The 24,278-nt window shown below is 37.5% G+C and overlaps 1 protein-coding gene across 2 annotated transcripts in view; it reads left to right on the forward strand.

Annotated features, from left to right (window-relative positions):
* Positions 1–22,235, forward strand: part of LOC107664518 (sarcoplasmic/endoplasmic reticulum calcium ATPase 2-like) — a 61,433-nt gene extending 39,198 nt beyond the window's left edge. Inside the window, exons 9-22 of one of the 2 annotated variants that reach the window (XM_016455110.1) lie at positions 5,520–5,608; positions 5,759–5,861; positions 7,498–7,629; positions 10,960–11,076; positions 11,186–11,404; positions 12,108–12,443; positions 13,959–14,179; positions 14,265–14,467; positions 14,619–14,704; positions 16,409–16,542; positions 16,818–16,935; positions 18,885–19,002; positions 19,162–19,190; positions 19,307–22,235. In XM_016455110.1, coding sequence (XP_016310596.1) covers positions 5,520–5,608; positions 5,759–5,861; positions 7,498–7,629; positions 10,960–11,076; positions 11,186–11,404; positions 12,108–12,443; positions 13,959–14,179; positions 14,265–14,467; positions 14,619–14,704; positions 16,409–16,542; positions 16,818–16,935; positions 18,885–19,002; positions 19,162–19,166 — 1,881 coding nt within the window. In that variant the 3' untranslated portion in view covers positions 19,167–19,190; positions 19,307–22,235. The remainder of the gene's footprint in view (positions 1–5,519; positions 5,609–5,758; positions 5,862–7,497; positions 7,630–10,959; positions 11,077–11,185; positions 11,405–12,107; positions 12,444–13,958; positions 14,180–14,264; positions 14,468–14,618; positions 14,705–16,408; positions 16,543–16,817; positions 16,936–18,884; positions 19,003–19,161; positions 19,191–19,306) is intronic. The other variant, XM_016455109.1, reaches the window with a different exon arrangement.
* Positions 22,236–24,278: the final 2,043 nt, after the last annotated feature.

The following is a 24,278-nucleotide window of genomic DNA, read 5'->3' on the forward strand; positions in this document are numbered from 1 at the left end:
TTCAAAAAACACATTATTTTTCAAATACTGTACATTATTGTAGGTCCTCTATGCCCCGCCTCTCTCAAACGCTTCGTTTTCTACAAAGTCCCTCCTTCCGACAAGCGCAGTCTGCTCTGATTGGCCAGCTGACCCAGTGCATTGTGATTGTCCGAACACCGCAAGCACTCGTCGGAAATGTAACGCCCCTTACCATAATCGCCAGCTTCATCTTTCAAAATAAATGTAAAGACAGAGCCCGAAAGGGGAACAGAGTCGCGTGACAGACACAGTGATGAAGCTGGTATGTGTTTGCAGTACACAAGCCACGGTTAAGACAGCTGACTCCACTGTGATGTGACCCTGTCTCTCTCTCTCTCTCGCTCTCGCTCTCTCGCGCTCTCTCTCTCTCTCTCTCGCGCTCTCTCGCGCTCTCTCTCTCATACACACGCGCGTGCACACACACACACACACGATGCGCAAAACTCCGCATTTGAACAGTCAATAGCAAATACTTAAACTAATAACAAAAAAACAGTAGCTGATTCAGAAGCGCCACATTGTCATAGCAAAGTCAGAATTACCTCCTCTCCTAGGTTCACGAAACGGTCATCCATAAAATGCATTGCTCTTCTGTTGTAAGTGATCTTAAAGATGCCTAAATGCATTTACTTTTGGAAGGCCAAATAAAGTGCTTTAGCTTTCGCCTAGAAACACACAGCGTCTCCCTGACATAACTGCGGTTACTGAAACCACGCCTTCTTTCTTTGAGTGCACATGACTCCACTTTGATGTGACGCTGTCTCTCTCTCTCTCTCTCTCTCTCTCATACACACACACACACACACGATGCGCAAAACTCTGCATTTGAACAGTCAATTGCAAATACTTAAACTAATAACAAAACAGTAGCTTATTCAGAAGCGCCAGATTGTCATAGTAAAGTCAGAATTACCTCCTCTCCTAGTTTCACGAAACGGTCGTCCATAAAATGCTTTGCTGTTCTGTTGTAAGTAATCTTAAAGATTCCTAAATGCATCTGCTTTCGGAAGGCCAAATAAAGTGCTTTTGCTTTCGCCTAGAAACACACAGCGTCTCCCTGACATGGCTGCTTCAACACTAACTGTTACTGAAACCACGCCTTCTTTCTTTGCGTGCACATTTGGGCAGCATTATGCTAATATTTCCACATAGTGAGGTAGATATGTGGGGGCGTGTTAGAACGAGCCATTTTAGGGGGGCGTGGCAGAGTCTTAACTTTGATAAAGAATATCTCTTTGGTTTTGAGACTTTAGTCTTTGCAACTTCAGGGATCTTATCTATGCACAATCAGCTTGTAACACTCCAAAGAGAAAGGAAAACTTGAAATCGCATCATATGACCCCTTTAAACCTCCTGTGCCTCGTAATGTGAAGTACTAAAAGCGTAGTGCTGAGAGGCTTATTATAGGGACAGAAGATGCTTATCCCGGGCTTGGAATTAGTGCTGTCACTGCGGTGCGGTGTTGTTCAGGATGACCTAAGCCAATCAACTAACCATGTGCCTTGTTGAAGCCAGACATCATCTAAGTGTCACCGTCACTAATGCGGAAGTCACTTTGGCTAAATCAGGAGGAAATACAGGTGCCTAAATTCCTTTTCCACTACTGTGAAATGCACACACACACATTCTTATCAGAGGCTCATCATTGCATATCACTGCTTGCTACCCTGTTCCTTGGTATCTGTTGCTATGACAACGTATAGCAACAGAATTCCATGCCTGCCAAGTTACGGGATGGTTGTTGGTGTTTTTGGTGCAGATCTGATTTATAAATGACTATAAACAAACAAAACAGGCTAGCAACAACCCTTATCATGATGTTTTCCTTTAGATTCTTTTATGCTACTGGTGCGTCACTGCTGCTTGTTGGTACATTTCAGTACATTGTGGTTGTCATATTTGAATTTCTGCTCACTGTGCGTGTAAATTTACAGAATTGGTGGGACTGAATTTAAATATTGTAAAATGTTTTTAAAGATGTTGCATAGTGGGTTTTTTTAATGGTTAATATAATGTTGATGTACACAATATAAATGTCCAAAAGTTTAGGGTCAGTATTTTTTTTTTATTATTATTTTGATAGAAAATAATTTTATTAAGTGAGAATGCATTAAATTGGTCAAAAGTGACAGACATTTATAGTGTTACAGAGATTTCTGTTTCTATTTTCTGTTTGTTTGCTATTGATTGATTTTTTTTTTCTATTTAAAGTATCCAGAAAAAATGCATCACAGTTTCTACAAAAAATATTAAGCAGCACAACAGTATAACTTTAATAATAAGACTTGATGATAATAATAATAATAATAATAAAACATTGATGATGATAATAATAAGAAATGTTTTTGAGAACTATAGCAGCATATTAGAAAGATTTCTGAAGGATAATGTGACACTGAAGACTGGAGTAATGGCTTCTGCAATTGAGCTTTGCCATTACAGGAATAAATTACATTTTAAAATATATTAAATTAGAAAATGGTTATTTTAAATTGTAATACTATTTCATATTACTGTTTTTATTGTATTTATGATCAAATAAATGCAGCTTTGGTGAGCATAAAATACTTCTACTTCTAAGAAAATATTACTGACCCCAAACATTTAAACGATAGTCTACACATATTACAGTGGCAAATGAGACGAAAAGTACATTGCTGAAATAAAGTAATGCTTTTGCACACAATATTCTACATTACATTGCATTTTAATTAGTTCGTTAAAAATTGAAAGCTAAACAAATTGGAATGTTATTAAAAATAGTAATGTATAATATTGTATATTGTAATGCATAATAGTAAAATAATAATAAAAAGTTGGGAGCATGTTTGTCTAACATGATGAATGATGGCCATGTGAATTCCGCTGTGGTTTTTGTAGAGTTATTGGTGCAGGCCAATAAATAATAAATACCTAAACATGACAGTACAACCAAACAAAAAAATCTTCACTAAATTAACATGTCAGAGCCAAGCATTCCAAGGTCAAGAAGTACATTGTGATAGTGAACAGGCAACTGGATCTAATTTTGTTCCCCCTCTTTCCCTGTTGACAATGTCTGTTTGCATGGTGTTTGACTGTGGAAATCGAGCGGCACAGATTCCTGTGTGGTCAAAGACTAGAGAAGCAGGCCCCAAAATAGTGTTCTTCAGAAAAGAGAACCTGCCACTTTTGTAACTTATGTTTAGAATCAGCTAGCCTACTCTTCAAATAATATAAAACAACCTCATATATATGCATCAAAAATTATTAGGTTTTTTTATGTTAGCTTTATGGAGTAAAAAGCACTCTGTACTTGCACGAATGCAGAGAAATGGTACTGTGTACCAGTACTTGCTATGATAATTTAGTCATTACTTTATAAAGGCACATTTTTTTTGCCTGAGAGACTGTTCTTTCCTGCAGAGCAAGCTAACTCAATAATCCATTTATTTTAAGGACTTAGGGGCATGATCCAGCCCTCTGATTGCTGCTGCCTGCCGCCCGCTTTGTGTTTTCCACAATTAAGTTTTGTGTATGTGTGTCCGTTTCAAACAGGAAGCAGGAGTACTGTGGAGCTCTGAAAGTTTTTACAGCTTAACTGCTTCATTAATTCTTTAATCAGACACATTTAATTGCTCTGAGTGATGTCACGCCAAGAGAGAATGTTTTTCCTCTGTGTGTTTGTGTATGTTTGAGACTACCTTTCATGTGACCTCCTTTTAAGGAAGTGCCCATACATGGCTGTTTGGCAAGTGTTGTGTTAGCAATATCTAAGTTTAGATGCTTCATTATGGAGCCGAGGGCTGATGCTGATAAGAACCTACTTCTGGAATTTGTTTGTGTGTGTGTGTGTGTTTTAGTGCCTATGCAACTATTGAGCTCGACCGCAGTGGCTTTTAATCATGATAAAACACATTTCAGCAAGTCCACCTACTGCATAATCAACATTTACGACACCTCGTAAGATCAGGATTCATTTTTACTCTTTCCCAGCACGCACCTCCATTTCAGACCTGTCATCTGAACAGAAAGGTTGGGTCTGCAATCAATGTCATTCGCCAAATTGGCTTTATGAGTTCCATTCCACCATCCACCTGTTTCATCTGCCCCTACGCCCACATACTGGAGGAAGGGTATAGTGCGGAAATAAGATCTCTCTTCTCTCTGCTGAAACTCGCCCAGAGCTGCCGCTTCTCCTGCTGGCTCATTTCAGCATGACGGATGTCATAGCAAAGAAAATGCATTGCATTATGGGTTTGGCTGATTTGTCTGATGTTGTCAGGATGAGCTCATCTTCACCTCTTCATGTTGTCCAGCTCTCTTGGACACTTTTGCGTTGTTTATTCTAATAACCAGAATCGCGTTATTTGCTTCAGTCATGCAGTAGAATTTGGCCTTGGTGGTGCACACAAGACAGTACAACACCTGGAGTTCATTATAAAAAAACTAGACAAATGTCAGCTGAAATAGGGGTAAAGTGATTGTCACTCTTTCACCTCATCTGTTTTCATTTGGTCCAGTGAAAGCAGACATTTCAGTAGGAGGCAGTAGTTTAGTGTAGTTTGTGTTGGCTGTTGGCAGTTGTGTGAGTGTGTTGGTTCAGACAGGCAAGAGCTCATGCCAGGCCACTGAACACAGGAACCTACCCTCTGCCAGTGCATTATGACATCATTGCTCTGCCTCTGATTGGATGGAGGATAAGGGAAACCCCAGAGCCGATTGGGTGGAGTCATAACTGTCTGTTGGTGGTTTTTTCTTTTCTTTCTTTTTTTTTAATGCAATTGGGATTTGTAACTATTTTCAGATGCCTTAGAGAACTTATTTGCTTATTCTTTTTGAAAACATGTTTTCTTGGGCACAGTTGTGGAGTCCTTTGTTTTTCCAGCTTTAATTACAATAACCACTTTTTAATTGGTAAACTTATGAGCATTTAGAACTTTATGTGCCAGGATTTCCTCATGGAAAACTTGGGAATATCAGGGAATTTTAAAATTGTAATTTCTTGGCCCGTGGATGTTATGGAAATGAATAAAACATTCAAGTTAGGGAAGTTTCTGTAGTGAACATAATTTGTTTTAGTTTTAAGGCTTAACAATAAGATTTTTTTTTCTGCCAGACCATTTGGCCAATATGAAATGTTTCTTTATCTTGAAATGTTCTGAGTGCATTCTTCTTAAAAAACAAAACATCTTTATCCAGTAATCATGAACAAAAAAGTCATAGAAATTCAAGGATATATGGAATATGTTCCTGTGGCTCAGTGGTAGAGCATTGCGTTAGCAGCGCAAAGGTTGTGGGTTCAATTCCCAGGGAACACACATATTGATAAAAAATGTATAGCCTGAATGCACTGTAAGTCGCTTTGGATAAAAGTGTCTGCTAAATGCATACATTTAACATTTACATTTAAATTCATTGTCCAAAAAAAGTGGGAACCCTGAAGTTCGTTTTGTTTCATTAATCTGCATGTGATTCTCATGCTGTCTCTCTCCCTATCTCACTTCTGTCTCTCTTAGATGTTTGTGGTTAATAAGGTTGATGACACCAGCTGCTCCCTGCATGAGTTCACCATCACCGGCTCAACCTATGCTCCTGAGGGACAAGTGTAAGAACACACAAACATACTCCGAGCCCTTGATCCTTCGCAAAACATCATCTCATTTTTACTTCTTCCAAATAATCTAATGCTCATTCTGGATACTTAGTTAGTTTGTATTTACATCCCTTCATCTTGCAATAACTGCCTCTCCCTTAGGCTGAAAGCTGATAAGCCGGGGCAGTGTGGAGAATATGATGGTCTGGTGGAACTGGCTACGATTTGCTCCTTGTGCAACGACTCCTCGCTGGACTATAATGAGGTCAGCAGTGTGTGCGTGGATCTTCTCCTGCATCTAATGCTCAGATGCCACATTTACTTTAACAACGAGTCTCATTCAGTGTTTTGAGTCTGTCTTGCTCTCATTGCTGAAGTGTTAACCATGCATCTTCTGTTCCTCAGGGATGGGCAGCTTTTTAATTTGCTTGTTTTGCGCATTTGGCTTGCATTTCTCACCTCTATTCCATTGCCATGGTATCATGGTTTCTGCATTGCATAATATCATGCTTATTCTGTGGTTGTCAGGTAGGGTAAAGGACAGTGCAAGTTAGGAGAAGCCGAAGATTTTTAAAGCGTGCTTTGTTATTGAAAGCACTCGATCTAATTTTATGGAGTTAAAAAAGGCCACGTTAGTAATAGTAATACTTTAAAGGCTGCCATAAATTAAGCAAATATTTCTTATTATTGTAGATAAATAATCACTACCTAATTAAATGTCATGTTCCACCACCATAGTAGCCTGCTTCCTGGAATAATGCAAATATTTTCCCAGAGAATCCTTAGAGTGAACTGTGAACTTTAGAGATCTAATAAACCATTATGGATGTTAACACTGGAGCCATGTGTTTGAATGTTGAGTAACAATGTGAGGCTGGGATTTTATAGAACACACTCATCCACCGTTTATGATTTTTAGGTGCAGCCTTTATATAGTAGTTACATACAGGGTTCCCACGGTCATGGAAAACCAGGAAATATGGGGTTTTAAAATTGTGATTTACAGTTTTGGAAAGTCATGAAAATAAAGACATTAATATAGCAAAAAATAGAATAAAAATTTCTATAGCAAATATACATATATACTTATCCATTCTAAAATATTTCACTGGTTAGAAATTAGTCTTTAAGAAATTCACCTTCCATGACTGCCACATTCAAATCTCAGGATATTTTTGATCATACTAAATGATTTCTGAAGGTTTTTGTGACATTGAAGTAATGGCTTCAATGTCCAATAAATCGAGTAATGGCTGCTGAAAATGGAGCTTTGTCATCACAGGTTAAACTGTTAAAACTGAGTTATATAACAAAACTGTAATTGTATTTTACAATATTACTGTTTTTACTGATTATTTGATTATTTTGATCAAATAAATGACAGCTTCTTTCAAACACGTTAAAACTTCTTACTGCCCTCAAAGCTCAGTAATGTGCATACATTTTCCAATTAATTTGCATTGAAGGGATACAGTTTATCAGTTTTTTCTGATCAAAAAGAATCAAAACCTTGGCATTTTTTCTCATTATGACATGAATCCTATTGAATCCTCATTCAGTAATCAACAAGGACTGGAAAAGTCATGAAAATCAACTGATTTAAAATTTTGAGACCCTATATAGAAATTATTTAAAATATTATAATAGGACATGCTTTGTTGCTGCACTTACTAGAATTAGATTAGGTTAGATTTTGTTTGTTACACATTCTCTTGCTCCATTGCTTCCATGTGATATTTAAAGTGCACTGTAACAATCATTTCTGAAGTAGAAATCATTTCTAACAATCATTACTCCAGGCTTCTGTTTTAAGTGATTTTGCAAGTGCTGTATGCTTCATGTTATTTGGGCTAATAAGGCACTGAATGTTTAGGCACTTTTGTGCTTATGTTGTCCCACAGGCCAAAGGAGTGTACGAGAAAGTGGGCGAGGCCACAGAAACTGCGCTCACGACTCTGGTGGAGAAGATGAACGTGTTTAAAACCGACCTCTCCGGACTCAGCAGAGTGGAACGAGCTTCAGCATGCAACTTGGTAAGAAGGGAGCCGTGGGGTGCACCATGATATGAGACCGACAGCAATAAAAGAGAGCATAACGGGAAGTGATGAAAAACGATAAATAGAGGGATAGATGGATGAGTCTTCAGAAGAAATATAAGAGCTGCCAAAGTTTGGCCAGTGGTGCTAGACAGGATATTTAAAAGAAAAGAGATGAACACAGTGTTTCCAGTATATATAGGAAGACCACTGGGAAAAAACAACAACATCAAGAAACCTACTGCATGCAACTTGTGCAAGCCATGTTTAATGGCTTGTTAATTCAAGTCAGTAGTTATAGAATCACTGAGAGAAAGACTTGAGGTTTGTGCACACTTGTAGATGTTTATAGAAACCAGTCACACGTCCCACACTGCTGCATTAGGGAGACTGGGAACAGTGGGCTAGTCCTGTTCCGTCTCTCCCTTTTCCTCATGGGAAACATTTTTCTCTGAAAGAGTGAATTACCAGCACCGCTGTCTTGATTCTACTGACCCCGCAATCCTTCTCCAAACTTTTGTGACACAGACTCCCAGAGGCAAAGCATAATATTTAGATAACCAGGCGAGTATATGAAGAGGTTAGCTAAACCTTCCACTCTGATCCAAAGTTTTACTGGCTTATGAAACCGAAAGAGACTATACTGTACTTCTGTCAATACGTATTGGTGGCAGACTTTCAGACAGATAGTAACAGATGACAGATAGTTGGATGGGCACATGGATGGATTTAAAGAGGGGGGTTAAATGTTTTTTCATAAAGCTTTGGAAGAGAACACGGGAACCCTACTGAGGAGTGCCGCCATGTTGTTCTCAGGGGAGCTGGGAAGAAGAGACACTGGTTTTCTCTCGCAAGCCTTGTTTAAACATCTGTAGAACTGAGTACTGATCCTGATATTAAAGAGAGCCATGGACAGAGGCAGTAACTATAGACAGAGCATGATGTACAGTACTTTAGGTTGGGCAGCATACAGCGGGTAAAATAAGTATTGAACACATCACCATTTTTCTCAGTAAATATTTTTCTAAAGGTGCTGTTGACATGAAATTTTCACCAGATGTCGGTAGCAATCCATGCAATCCATACATACAAAGAAAGCAAAACAAATAAGTTCAGAAATTAAGTTCTGTGTAATAAAGTAGAATGACACAGGGAAAAAAGTATTGAACACATGAAGAATGGGAGGTGCAAAATGGCATGGAAAGCCAAGACACCAGCAGAAATCTATCAGTAATTAGAAAGCAATCCTGCCCCTTGTCAGTGGAAATTAATATTAGCTGGTTTAGTCCCAACTGATGGCCTATAAAAAGGTGTCTCATGACCAACGTGTCACAAAAAGAAACATTTCATGATGGGTAAAAGCAAAGAGCTTTCTCAAGACCTTCGCAACCTTATTGTTGCAAAGCATCCTGATGGCATTGGTTACAGAAGGATTTCTATACTTCTGAATATTCCAGTGAGCACTGTTGGGGCCATAATCCGGAAGTGGAAAGAACATAATTTCACCATAAACCGGCCACGACCAGGTGCTCCTCGCAAGATTTCTGAGTTCAGTCCCAACTGATGGCCTATAAAAAGGTGTCTCATGACCAACGTGTCACACTAGAAACATTTCATGATGGGTAAAAGCAATGAGCTCTCTCAAGACCTTCACAACCTTATTGTTGCAAAACATACTGATGGCATTGGATACAGAAGGAATCCGATACTTCTGAATGTTCCAGTGAGCACTGTTGGGGCCATAATCCAGAAAAAGTGGAAAGAACATAATTTCACCACACACCGGCCACGACCAGGTGCTCCTCGCAAGATTTCTGATAGAGGAGTGAAAAGAATTATCAGAAGAGTTGTCCAAGAGCCAAGGATCACTTGTGGAGAGCTTCAGAAAGACCTGTAATAATAAGTAATGCATTCAACCGCCGTGGCCTGTATGCACGCTCACCACGCAAGGCTCTATTGCTGAAGAAAAAGCATGTTGGACACACACACAATACATACGACTAGTTTCTCCATACAGGAGGCGTCTTGAAGCAGTTATTACCAACAAAGGCTTTTGTACTAAGTATTAAAAAAATTTCAGTAAGCGTGTTCAATACTTTTTCCTTGGGTCATTCCATTTTATTACACAGAACTTAATTTCTGAACTTATTTTATTAATTTTTTTTTGTATGTATGTATGGATTACTTGGGTTGTTACCGGCATCTGGTGAAAATATCATGTCAGCAGCACCTTTAGAAATATATTTACTGAGAAAAATAGTGATGTGTTCAATACTTATTTTACTCACTGTAAATGCTCTGTTCTCATGTGCTGGAGGTGGTTTCCACCTAGTGGCAAATTAATTCCCTTGCCTCACTGAATTTTTGTCCTGCATATCTGGATTGTATTTTTTATATTAATTTTTTTAAGTGAATTCACAACAGAAATGTGTAGGGGATAATTAATTTAAATTTTTTAATACATTGTTTATTTATTTATTTATTTATGCTAGAAACATGTACTCTACTGTTTGAGGTCAGTAAGATTTTTATGTATTTATTTATTTTTGAAAATAAATTAATACTTGTATTCAGCAAAGACATTAAATTGGTAAAAAGTAACAATAAAAACATTTATAATGTTACAAGACATTTCTGTTCATCTGGAGTAATGGCTACTGAAAATTCAGCTTTCCAGTCAAAGGAATAAATTACATTCTAAAATGTATTCAAATAAAAAAAGGTTATTTTGAATTGTAATAATATTTCACAGTGTTTGTTGTTTTTCGTTTGATCAAATAAATGCATAAGATTGAGCATAGTGAGCATATGAGACTTCTTTCAAACACCAGCCAACCCCAAAACCTTTCAACGGTAGTGTTTATTTTTCATTAAATGTTAAGTTTAAAATGTATAAACTAAAAATGTATAAATTATACACCTATAACATAACTTTGCATGTAATGCAGTGATGCCTTATTGTTGAGCCCTGCGATAGCTTGTCTGAACAACTGACCCCTAGAACCTGCATGAGCTCCACTCATTAAACATAATTTTGAACTTTTGCTACTCTAATCTTTAACATTTGAATGCTGATATTTATTAAAGGCTAAACACTTTTTTGGAGAAGACTGGTGCAGAGTTACATAGAGCCTGTGTGTGAACTCCTCTTCAACCACCTGGGCTTGATAGCTGAGTACAAACAGTGCTGTCTGAAGGAAACCTTAGAAAACAGCTGAAAATGACATCTTTCCCAACACACACACACCCAGTGACAGCAGTGTTTCACCTTTGTTTGATCTAACATCCCACATTCTTTCTCTCTCTATCTCCTTTTTTTCCCCTTAGATTATCAGAAAGCTGATGCAGAAAAAATTCACACTGGAGTTTTCCAGAGACAGGAAGTCCATGTCTGTGTACTGCACTCCCAATGGCTCGAACTCTCAGAGCAAGATGTTTGTCAAGGTACTTTTAACTTAAACACATCTGAAAACATCTAACATCTATCAATACCTTCAGTAAACTTTGCTGTATGCATCACCCTTGCTTCTCCTTTCATTCATTTTGTATGTAGGGCGCTCCAGAAAGTGTGATTGACCGTTGTCAATTTGTGCGTGTCGGTAAAGACCGTGTCCCGTTGACCATGGTGGTAAAGGAGGAGCTGATGAGCACTATTAGAGACTGGGGGGCAGGCAGGGACACTCTGCGCTGCTTGGCTTTGGCCACACGAGACTCTCCCCCTCTTGAAGATAAAATGGACCTGGAAAACGCTGCCAAGTTCTCAGAGTACGAGGTGAGAGAGTTAGAAACTTTATAAACATCTGTCCATGTTCCAGACAACAGTTTTACCAGTTATCTTTTTTATTCAATTCACTGTGTATATTATCATGTGCAGTGACGCCAAAAAGTATTTGAACATTAAGCAACAGATAAAAAATGTAAAATTTGTTATTTTATATATATATAAATTATTATTATAATTTGTTATTATAAATTATTATCATTTGTTGCTATTTAATGTTTACTATTGTTTATTTTTAATAGTATTCATTAAAACAATTACGAATTAGTTGACTATATTTATGAACAATTGTCAATTATTACAGTTATTAAAAGCAATATTTATATATATTTTCTTTTTTATAATTCATACTTTTTTTTTTTCTTCAATGGGCAAACAATGCATTCCATTTACAGATAATTAATGTTTTGTAACACCCCCTAACCCTAACCGACCCAAACATTGTGTCAGGTACAATTGTATGTAGATTGCATCATACATGCAATAAACACAAATTAGTGAAATAAGCAATTTTTTCTAATGGTAATGTGTGATATTTGTTTGTACCACTTCATCTTCTGGTTTGGTTTTGTTGTTTAATGTAATTAAATTCATACATTTTTACATGTGGATTTTTTACAAGTATTTTCTAAAGCCACTGTACATGTAAATTCATATATCTGGGATAACATGCATAATCTGATTATCTGTTTAGTCAAATCTCACCTTCGTTGGCTGTGTGGGGATGTTAGATCCGCCCAGAAAGGAGGTGATTGGCTCAATAAAGCTGTGCAGTAAGGCCGGTATACGTGTCATCATGATCACTGGGGACAACAAGGGCACCGCCGTGGCCATCTGCAGACGCATTGGCATTTTCAATGAGGATGAAGATGTGGAAGGAAGAGCCTACACAGGCAGGGAGTTCGATGACCTGACTCCAGAGGCCCAGCGAGAAGCTGTGAAAAGGGCACGGTGCTTTGCCCGTGTTGAGCCTGCACACAAGTCAAAGATCGTTGCTTATCTGCAGTCCTTTGATGAGATCACAGCGATGGTGAGATATAGTGGTTAGTGGTTGGTTTCACGGAAGTTAAAAACTAAAAACGTCACAAGAGGGTCTGAAATGAACGCCAACAACAACCATCTAATAAAAATTGACTTGAAAAAAGTGAAAGGCACCCACTATTAGTAGATGTGCAAAACTTTTGGGCTGAAAGTTCTTTTTTTAATTGTATTGTATTGTAACATGAGAAAATTAATGGAATTATTGAGTATTATCCTTACATTTAACATTAATATTATTGTATAATCTAATTGCTATACTTTTGGTTTGAGTAAAAGAAAATATGCTTCATTACCAAGAATGAATAACTTTAAATACAGCATGTCATCATAATTGTCACAGTTGGGCTGTTAATATGAGTGAAGGTGGCAATTACACAATCAGAGAGCTGAGAGGATCATATGAAGGATGAAGTCTCTGATTCTATTCTCCAGTCTCTTAGCAATAATGTAATATTCTGTAGCACCTACATCTCTCAGAGATAGACAGCCTTGTCTTTTATGCTGATTTTCCCTGCTGGAGTTATGAGAGCATGTCAGTGCTCTTCCTGTTCACACGCTGTCGCCTCCAGCTCTGTTGTATGCATGTGTCTGTTTGTCATTTGGGGACTTGAGGTATTTCTCAGACATCAGTGTGCAGGACAGAGGCTGCTTTGCTTCTTTTAGAACATGAAAACAAAGATTTCCTCATCCTCTACTTGACCCCTGTTTAATCCCCAGCCTGTAATAAGCATCTACCAAAGAGCAAATATTATTTACTTTTGGATTATTAGGTCTTTTCATACGCTTAATTTGTTTTGAATCTTTACTTGAATCCACTTTTTTTTAACAAATAGGCTTTGAATTGACCCTTAGATAAGCTCCACCCTTTTTGTTTACTGTTGATAACTCAAATACGCTTTCTAGAACATACCATAGAATTGATTTGGAGGTACTGAGTTATATGCGAGTATTGTTTTCTTGAATGAATTGACATTTCAATCATTTATTTTGTGGTTTGTCTTTAAATAAACCGTTAAATTGCACATTAGCATGATTAATACAGAAATGAAACAACTTTCGTTTATCTTGGAGCAAATGAACACTATCGCTCAAGATTGGGGTTGGTAAAAATTTATTTTTGAAACAAGTCATTTATGCTCACAAAGGTTGAATTTTTTTTATTAGAAATACAGTACAAACCTTAATACTGTGAAATTTTAGTACAATTTAAATGAACGGTTTCCTAATTTAATATATTTTAAAAATGCAGTTTATTCCTGTGATAACAAAGATGAATTTTACAGAAATTATGAAACATGCAGAACTTTTTCCATAGATGTTTTTTTTTTCTTTAGAAAAGAGCAAATGCTTGTCTGATAAAATGGCACAATTCAGTTCATCGAGCAAGTTAGTTATGATTCAGAGGTGGGGCTTAGAAGGGCCAAATGTTAAGTGCTGTGTGGAAAGCCAGTTAGTGTCTATCAACCCTTATCCTTCACTCTGTTCCTTCCCATCTCACTTTCAGACTGGAGATGGCGTTAATGATGCCCCTGCCTTAAAAAAGGCTGAAATTGGCATCGCTATGGGCTCAGGCACAGCTGTAGCCAAATCAGCCTCCGAGATGGTGCTCTCAGATGATAACTTCTCCACCATTGTGGCCGCAGTGGAAGAGGGACGAGCCATCTACAACAACATGAAGCAGTTTATCCGTTACCTCATCTCCTCCAACGTGGGAGAGGTGGTGTGGTGAGTGAGAGCCTGATTGGTGTAGTGCCTCAGTTTCCTATCCACATTTACACTCACGCGAGTTCCTTATTTTCCCCCATCGCAGTATTTTCCTGACAGCCATCCTAGGCCTGCCTGAGGCTTTGATCCCCGTCCAGTTGTTGTGGGTGAACCTGGTGACGGATGGTCTGCCGGCCACTGCCCTGGGCTTCAACCCCCCTGATCTGGACATCATGGACAAGCCCCCCAGAAACCCTAAGGAGCCTCTCATCTCCGGCTGGCTCTTCTTCAGATACCTGGCCATTGGAGGTTAGTCCAATATCTTGGTTATTCCATAGAATCTAATATTATTGACCATTTTTGCCACTTTAAGTGCACTTACAGTTCTTCGCTGAAAACTGCATGTCAGCTCTATGAAGCATCAAACCACATTGGAATTGTTTTACTCTTGTTTTTCTAGGATATGTGGGTCTAGGCACTGTCGGCGCTGCCACCTGGTGGTATTTGTTTGATGAGGACGGGCCACAGGTGTCTTTTTATCAGCTTGTGAGTCAACAGTGATTTAAAATAAACAGTGATTTGTTTTAATTAATAGGATAATTTCTCTTATGAAGTACAGTTTTGCTTGAGTTAATTTAAGAAGTATTTCTGTAAAATGATATACCAGACTTTTAGAAATATGTTCTAAATGAGCTCAGGCACAACAAACTAAAATAATAACTTTATTAATAACACAATGGCAGGAAAATTAAAAGGATGCCAAAGGTTTGAAGTCGTTAAGCAGCCAATACTCAAGTCTTCAGAGTCACATGATCCTTCAGCAGTCATTCTGATTTGCTGATTTGGTGCTCAAGAAACATTTCTTATTATTATCAATGTTGAAATTGGTTGTGGTGCTTGATGTTTCTGGACTCTCTAATAAATAGAGGGTTCAAAAGAACAGCATTTAAAGGGTTAGTTCACCCAAAAACGAAAATTCCGTCATTAATTACTCACCCTCATGTCGTTCCAAACTTGTTAGACCTTCGCTCAGCTTCAGAACACAAATTAAGATATTTTTGATGAAATCCGAGAGCTTTCTGACCCTGCATAGATAGCAAGGGAACTACCACGGTCAAGGCTCAGAAAGAGTAAGGACATCGGTAAAATAGTCCATGTGACATCAGTGGTTCAACCGTAACTTTATGAAGCTATGAGAATACCTTTTATGCACAAAGAAAACAAAAATAACGACTTTATTCAATGATTCCTTCTCTTCTGGGTCAGTTCGCTGCCAAAAAAAGTATTCTTGTAGCTTCATAAAATTATGGTTGAATCACTGATGTCACATGGACTATTTTAATGATGTCCTTCCTACCTTTCTTGGCCTTGAATTTGGTAGTTCCCTTGCTGTCTATGCAGGGTCAGAAAGCTCTCGGATTTCATCAAAAATATCTTCTTAATTTGTGTTCCGAAGATGAAAAAAGGTCTTACGGGTTTGAACGACATGAGGGTGTCATTAATGACAAAATGTTAATTTTTGGGTGAGCTATCCCTTTAATTCATCATTTTTTGTGACGTAAGTGTAATTTACTGCCACTTTTGGTCAATGTAATGCACCTTTGCTGAATAAAATTAATTTATTTCAAAAAAAGAAAAAAATCTTTCTGACCCCAAACTTTTGAGAGGCAGTGTACATAATGGGGTCATACAATGCACTACATAGTGGAAATGCGAGTACATGTATATACAAAATTTTAACAATACAATATATACAAAATGTTAACAAGAAAGTATTATAGAGTCATACAGTATTATAGCTGCATTCTAAAGTTAAAGAAATCCCAATGATCTTGTTTTCTTAAAGAGGATTGTGATTGTTTTGGAATAAACTGCTCCACCAAGGATTCATGCCACAATAACAAGTTTAAAATATTGTTACGTTTTTTGTCGAAATATTTTAAAATAAAGACAGCTGTTCAGTGTCAGGGAGTTCAGATCTCACAGGATGATCTACACAGCTGCTCTTTCTGATATCACATCAGTCCCTCAAAGGTCACAAAGACTGCCATCAGTGGGTCAGATGATTTCCTGTCTTATTGCTCTTGCATCTGATATGGTGAATATATTAGATGCACTAAAGCACAGCCTTTCTGTTTTATTAAGAATGATGCCACTTAGAAAACAAACACTTGAAGATACTCAAGATGGCTTGTGATGCTCTTGATACTGCCCCACATTGACTCTAAACTGTCTTTTTCTTGTCTGTAGCGGCACTTTATGCAGTGTACAGAAGAAAACCCCATGTTTCAGGGTATTGACTGTGAGGTCTTTGAGTCCCGTTACCCCACCACCATGGCTCTTTCTGTGCTTGTTACCATAGAGATGTTCAACGCTCTTAACAGGTAAGACCTGCTGCCATGGTTATAGCACTGCATCAACTGTGTTCTTTCAATACGTCTAAGTAGTTACTGTAAAACAACTTTCAGATGTCTCATGAGCTCGGTGGAGCTTTGCTGGTTTTGCTTGAGTTCATTTTCTTAAAAAATAGTAGGCCTAAATGTCTTTTTTTTGCTACTTCCATTCTTCTCTTTGTCATTTTTAATGTGAGCATAACTTAAAGGATTACTTGGTAACTGGGATAATAAGTCAATAAGCCTCTGATTCTTCTCTCTCACAGCCTGTCAGAGAATCAGTCTCTGCTAAGAATGCCACCCTGGGTGAATATATGGCTGCTGGGGGCCATAATTCTTTCCTTGTCTCTACACTTCCTCATCCTGTATGTGGAGCCTCTACCGGTGAGTGATATATATACAGGAACATCTCTCTTTTCGGTGTCATTATTTACCTTATTTGTAACGTAAGAGCAAGTGCGGCAAACTTGAATGTGTGAGGCTTCCAATATCATCAGCTTCCAGTTCTTTTAGCTGTACAAAAACAGTCTGTTATGCTGCTTGTTAATGCAATCCGGTATTTGTTAACATATTATTTTAATTTCTAACTATAATCTTAAACATACTAATTTGTAGTATGGATAGTTTTACCATTGGCTGTACTTTAGTTTTCTAGTTATTGATCTGAATTGGAAGTCTCGCACATTCACAGAAAGTAGTTCACTTCCGCATTGCAAAATAAAGTTTTTAAAGAGATGGTTCACTCAAAAATGAAAATCATTTACTTATTTAAACAACCATTTACTACATTTAGGGCTCATCACACGAAGCCAGAGCTTTCCTTATGTGATCTTTTTTTTTTTTTTCCTCGTTTTAAAAAAACAATTCCATAAACATGGTGTCATCTCAAGAAATACCTGCGTACACACGAAACCACTGAAACCGACTCAAAATAATGTAGTATACATGCCAGACCAGTATGTGGCGCTGTAATTATGCAACAGAGATACACTAAAAACGGAGAAGAACTTGGAGCATCCACATAAACCTTGCTAGATATGGGGTGATGACATCATTTTCACAAAATATATGGATTGACTGTAAACACGAAAACACGAGGCTGTCGTTTTCAGATTTATCCACTCTGGGACCCGGTTTCAAAAAATAGCAGTTTCAGGCTCACAAAATGCCAGATCCATCTGCACGAAATGCCAATACGATACAGACTTTTTACATATACAGCTAAACACGTCTCCATGTATGGGCTCTTACTTACTGTAGCCCCATGTCATTCAAAATGCAATTTCATTTTTTTATGGGGATCATGTATATGCAGAACCAGCTTTTGAGTTGTATAAACAACAACAACAAAAAAGCTCCTAGCTTCAGTGCTTGAAGTGCAGCACTGTTTTTTTTCACAAGCAAGCAGCTTGTGATCCAGCATTTTCAGCGACTCTAAATATCTCCGTTTCAAATACATGCTGCTCCACACAAACCCCATCTCTTCAAGAGTTTTGAGCTTGGATAACTTATAACGTGCATTTAAAAATGCAACATGCACCAACCATTTTCACAAATTTGTAATGAGTCGTTTATAAATATATAGTCAACAAAAGAAAAGCTTTAAGGTCTCCCTGTGATTTTCCAAAAATAAAATTTCTCTGGTTTAACGCTTGAATGCTTACCAACTAAGACAGCCATAAATGTTAGTATTGCAATTTTACGGTTGTTCTGTAAAATAAAAATACTTTATACTTTATTTTAAGGTCCTTGTTACAGTGTAATTATACATGTAATTACTGAGTAATATTAATTAACTACATGTACTTATGTACTATATGATTAGGGTTAGGATTAGGGTTTGGCTTAGGGTTACTTGCATGTAATTATGCATAATTAATTGTTATAATAATAGTAAGTACATGTAAGTTGTAACAAGGACACCTTAAAATAAAGTGTTACCTAAAATTATTATTATTGTTAGTATGTACTTTTTTATTGTACAGTAAAATAGTATTATTATACTTATATATTTCTTTATTGGCTTAATTAAATATTTGAATACTATTATTATTATTATCATCATCATCCTCATAGTTACATCGAATGGGTTTCATAAAAACAATACAGTGACCATTGAAAACAGAAGTCACACAGGTGCTTGAAGTACATCAGAAATAGAACAGGGCATCAGTTTACTGTTGTGATTTTGTGTGTGTGTGTGTGTGTTTCAGAATCAATGATTATAATTATGTTTTTGCACCTATGCATGGTATTTACAGAAAATATGGAGCGAGAGGTACATTGTTCTCTCTCTTTTTCAGACCTCTCATTTCTCATTTTGTGTTCCCCAGCTGATCTTTCAGGTAACTCCACTGCATTATTCCCAATGGATCGTAGTCCTCAAGATCTCAATTCCTGTCATCCTATTGGATGAGGCACTCAAGTATATCTCCCGCCACCACTTAGAAGGTACAACCTGCTTACCAGAACACATTTCCCTCTTTATGTGCGGCTAACGTGTCATCTCTGTCTCTGATGTGACTGTTCTTAATATTCCAGTTAATGCTTCTGCCTCTTTTATATTGACGTTTTCTGTTTGTTTCTTCTGATCTGTTTCTCCTCCGGCAGTTTAACTTTCTCCTCTCATCTTTTAAAAGGTATTTTCTTTAACTACAGCCTGTCCAGTTCGAAATCACTTTCATTGTTTTGATCTTCATTTCCTGCAGGCACCATATAACCGCTCTCTCCCTCTCTCTCTTTTCCTGATCTGCAGGTGAAGAGGAGGAAAGGTACAGGAAGAGTCGGCAGCTGAAATTCTAGGACAACTTCCTCCAGACACACATGAACACACACACGCCCACCCCTGCCTTTTTTTCTCCGAGCTCTTAAGACTGCACCCCATGCACACACATTCACACACACGTCGTCATCACTCCTCCCGTGTCTTTGCTGCATGTCCAGCCACCACTAAAACAAGCAGGGCTTGTGGTTTATGTTACTGTGTGTATGTGTGTGTGTGTGTGTGTTTGTGTGAGAGTGAGAGATTAGGTGTGTGCGTGTGTGTTGGCATGTGCATGGGCATAATTCCATCATGTCAAGCAAGTTGTGTGACCATTTGTTTTCTTTTATCTTGCTTTTTAGCTTTCATATCCTTGCTGTACATAGTAGGGCAGTTTCTGGTGCACTTGAGGAAGCAGAAGAGGGTTTGACGTTAAACATTTGGGTATTATCGGTAAAATTCACGAGGGGTACAAATACTTCACAAACAAAATACTTCACTTTACACAATTGAAAAAGAGAGGATAGAGATTGCACCAAGGGCGTCTTTTAATGTGTGAATGTTCGTGTTTGGACAGAATGGCCAGTTTCTTAAGTGGTCAACTCCAGTTTCTCTCTCGTTCCTCTCTTTACAGATAGGGTGGCCACCTTCAGCGCTGAGAGCTCGTTCTCTTAGCCATTTAGATAACTGTTTACACAAGGCTAAACTTGGCAGCAGATATATTTAAATTTCACCTGAATTATAAAAAATGCGATTTTTAAGTCTAAAATTGGCGCCACTTAAACCTGAGAATGTTGAAACATACTCCGTTCTAGATTCAAGTATATGTGAAATAATAAGCCCAGGTATATATTTTACCTACAAAACATTTCAAAGCTATCCAAAATATTTACACAGGATCGCAAACACAAACTGATCTATCCCAGATTCTTCTCTTCTCCGCCTTTTATTCTCTAGAGTGAACTCCAGTTGAACACTAGTAACTATGTGCTGCAAAGAAATCGATCCTAACGTAGTGCAGCCTGCCACATGCTGTAAGTATTAATATCTATGGCAGGTTTTGAATATGATGAGAGGGAAGGAGGAGGAAAGAAACGGATTTGTTCATTGACGTGAAGGGCAGTCCAGATCTGCAGCATTGCTTGTTGGGACAGCTTTGATGTTTAACATTCTGACTCACTCCTCCACACAAACACATGCATCCTCATTATGGAGTAAAGGGGTCTGACTTGAATGTACTTTCACTCACTTCCTCACTTATCCTTTGAAATTTAACCAGAGTGAGAGACCCTGCAGTTTTAAACTGCACTTTTCATCCTGCTTTAATACCATATGCTGCCAGATGGCTTTTTCCATTTGCTTTTGTTTTCTTCCTCATATTCATTTCAGTTGAGTTGATATCGTCATCATAAACACACAATCATCCTTAACGCAGTGGGGCTTACATGCTTGCCGTACATCATGTCCGCAGAGGGAGGACTCTCTACCGCTAGTGCTTTTCTTGCAATTTTGATGAACTCTGCATTTTTTTTTTTTATAAAGTAATAATAATGTATTCCACTGAAAGAACCCAGGTGGTTTAGTTTGTCAGTTTTGCTGTTAAGGGTATCATATGCCTTCATCGATCTGTTGGGAAATGCTGGTGTGCTGTTATCAGACAAATTGGCAAACCAACTATGCCTGTTCCTGGTGTCATTATGCTTTCCGTGGTAAAACCATCATTTGGTCACAGCCTAGAATCATGTTTTGCCAGTAACAAATGTGAGTGGTGTAAATGCTATTTAAAAGGCAAGCTCTGTGTCCCATGTGCTCTCATCTCACACTTTTAGCTATTCCAATGGCAATGTATTACCATGTAACTTTAGAGTCAGCGTACTGACACGAGGCAGCAAGGCCGCTCATATTCATCACACTAGCATCTGCACCAATAGAAAGTGTAGGCTTTGTACAGCCTTGCTAATAACTACTGATCTCTTGAACTCTGTACAGAAAGAAAAAAAAAATACCTGATTGCATGGAACCTTGTTACTGTAATTAATAACCTATACAGTATATTTAATTTTTTTTAATAATGACAAATGAAACATCACCACCCAGAAGAGAACAGTGCAAAACTTTTTTTCTTTTCTTTCGGCGTTCAAGTAACTAAGGATGGAGAATATTTTGTAGAATAGTGGAGGTTGTTTATTCATTGTTAGTTTGTTTTTAAAGGTTGCAGGGTTTTTGTGTCTTTTAAATTTAGTTTAGAAGTTGTAAAATAAAGATAAGAATTGTGCTAATGATCATTTTTGCATCTATAATTGGGTTTGAATGTCTGGGGATTTGTAGCTTTTCTTTGTTTGTCTGTTTTGTTTGATGATTGTTCTGGAAAAGGAACATCTTGTGGTTTACACAGAGTGACGTCCAGTAGTCAATACTGGCGTATGAAGTCGTTCTCTTGAAGGGCTTGGTGGGTACTGTGCCTCCAGAGATATGAAATGGCTGTGTGTTATGCAGAAAGTTGGACGTCCACTTTGTAAATCTATTTCAATCCCTTTTTTTTTTTAAACGAGATTTGTTTTCACATTCTTGAACGTCTCAGTGCTTCTTCCACATACCGTTTTCATCAAACAATAATGAATGTTTTCATTCTGAAAAGTTATTGATTGTTCGCTATGAACACTCGAAAGATGGACAATCAGGAAAGCAAACAAAAGATTGTAGTGACGTTTCCCTCCATTTGTTATCGAGCACAGTGTGGTCCTGAGACGATCCGTTCGTACTGGACAGCTGTCTTTCTGCCTGCGCACAAACCGGCTGGAGCTTTGCACCCACTACTGAGAAAGAATTCTCTGTAAACGCCTTGGTAATATTAATTGTGGATACATAATTTTATATATATGAAAAAGACATGTCAAATAAAGATTATTTATCTTCTAATTTATTTCCATGGTGTTGTTGCTGCTTTTATTTTTGCGTACCTTAAACAGTTTGGACTTGTGAGTGCAATGCACACTAGTTGCCACCAGGTGACACTAATATATAATATATTGGGCTCAGTAACTGGTTTGTTTAACGCTTCACATTCGCACAGTCTTTACTTAATTTGCAAAGACACGCAGTGGGATTCTCAATGATGTTATAAAGCTATATAAATAACTCGTCTATGTTGTGGTTGAGTTGTTTCTAAAAGGATTCTCGTCAGTGGTGTAGTTAGCACATCGTAATAATTACTGAAAATCCACATGCCGTTTATTCTTTGACAGCTTCAAGATACAGTTAGTTAATCAGACGCAGGTCCCTCCCGTCCTTCGTCAGTTCATCAAAAAATGAGGTTTGACTGGTGAGAACCGGGTAAGTCAATGCATTGGTACAATCACTGAGAGAGGCTTTAACCAGAGAAAGTCTCCACGTAATAAAACGGCAAAGCCATGTATTCCTGTGAACAGCCGTCGAGTCACATGATCCGTTGAAGCTGAGTTAGCATTTCAGTGTTGAAAGATGTTGTGCTACTTCATATTCAAAATTCTTTGATGGATAGAACGTTCAAAAGAACAGCGTTTATTTGAAACCTATTTAGCATTATAAGTGATTTACTGTCATTTTCGATCAATTAATACGTCCTTGCTGAATAAAAATACTAATTTATTTAAAAACACTTACGTACCCCAAACTTTTGAAAGGTATACTATAGTGTTAATACCATCTCTGTCTTGTATTTATTTATGAGGATTTAACTCAGGATGTCTGTCTGCTTTTGTTTAAATGGTACGTGGTTTTAATAAACCATTATTTAATCAGCTTGTTCCCACTGAATCTGTATTAGGCCTACAAGAGAGATCTGAGGAAGGGCAGAAACCAGATCCAGACGGTATTAAAATAGACTGCAACAGACTTTAGAATTCAATATACATTGTCTGTGCAGTTTATAATGAACTTGATAGACAACATATGTTGACGATAATATAATGCATTCCTGTATATTAGGTCACAATAATCAAGAATAAGCAAAAATGCAACTCAACTATTTGTCGTCTTAACATCAAGTAAAATACATGCTTTATTCCTGACATAGAAAGCAAATACCTTTCAAATGCTGTTGATGAGACTTAAATGATAAAATTGTAAATTAACTCAGCATTCATAGAATTAAAATAACTTTAAAGCTACTATAAAGTAGCCTCTTTAATTAAGCTTTTATTGCTTAAAGTGTTAGTTCACCCAAAAAGGAAAATTAGCCTGTGTTTTACTCACCCTCGAGGCATCCTAGGTGTATAAGACTTTCTTCTTTCAGACGAATCCAATCGGAGTTATATGTGGTCCAAGCACAAAACCAGTCATAAGGATCAATTTTTCAAAATTGAGATTTATATAATCATCTGCTGAATAAATAAGATTTCCACTGATGTGTGGTTTGTTAGGATAGGACAATATTTGACTGAGATACAACGATTTGAAAATCTGGAATCTGAGGGTGCAAAAAAATCGAAATATTGAGAAAATTGCCTCTAAAGTTGTCCAAATTAAGTTCTTAGCAATGCATATTACTAATCAAAAATTAAGTTTTGATATATTTATGGTAGGAAATTTACAAAATATCTTCATGGAACATAATCTTTACTTAATATCCTAATGATTTTTGGCATAAAAGAAAAATCAATAATTTTGACCCATACAATGTATTTTTGGCTATTGCTACAAATATACTTGTGCTACTTATGACTGCTTTTGTGCTCTAGGGTCACATATAAAAAATTGTCCTGGCTATTCCAGGCTCTATCATTGCAGTCAGTGGGTGTTTCTGTTGAACAGTTCACAAGACGTCAAATAAAGTGCGCGCATCCATAATAAAACGGCTCCGGGGGGTGAATAAAGGTAGCGAATCCATGCGTTTTTGTAAAAAAAATATCCATATTTCAAATGTAATTAACACTTCTCTCTCACTTCATTTAACTGTGGTACGCGGAAGCCATTCCGGCGGATGACA

The sequence above is a fragment of the Sinocyclocheilus anshuiensis genome, unplaced genomic scaffold, assembly GCF_001515605.1.
Source record: "Sinocyclocheilus anshuiensis isolate Anshui unplaced genomic scaffold, SAMN03320099.WGS_v1.1 scaffold403, whole genome shotgun sequence".
NCBI classification, from domain to species: domain Eukaryota; kingdom Metazoa; phylum Chordata; class Actinopteri; order Cypriniformes; family Cyprinidae; genus Sinocyclocheilus; species Sinocyclocheilus anshuiensis.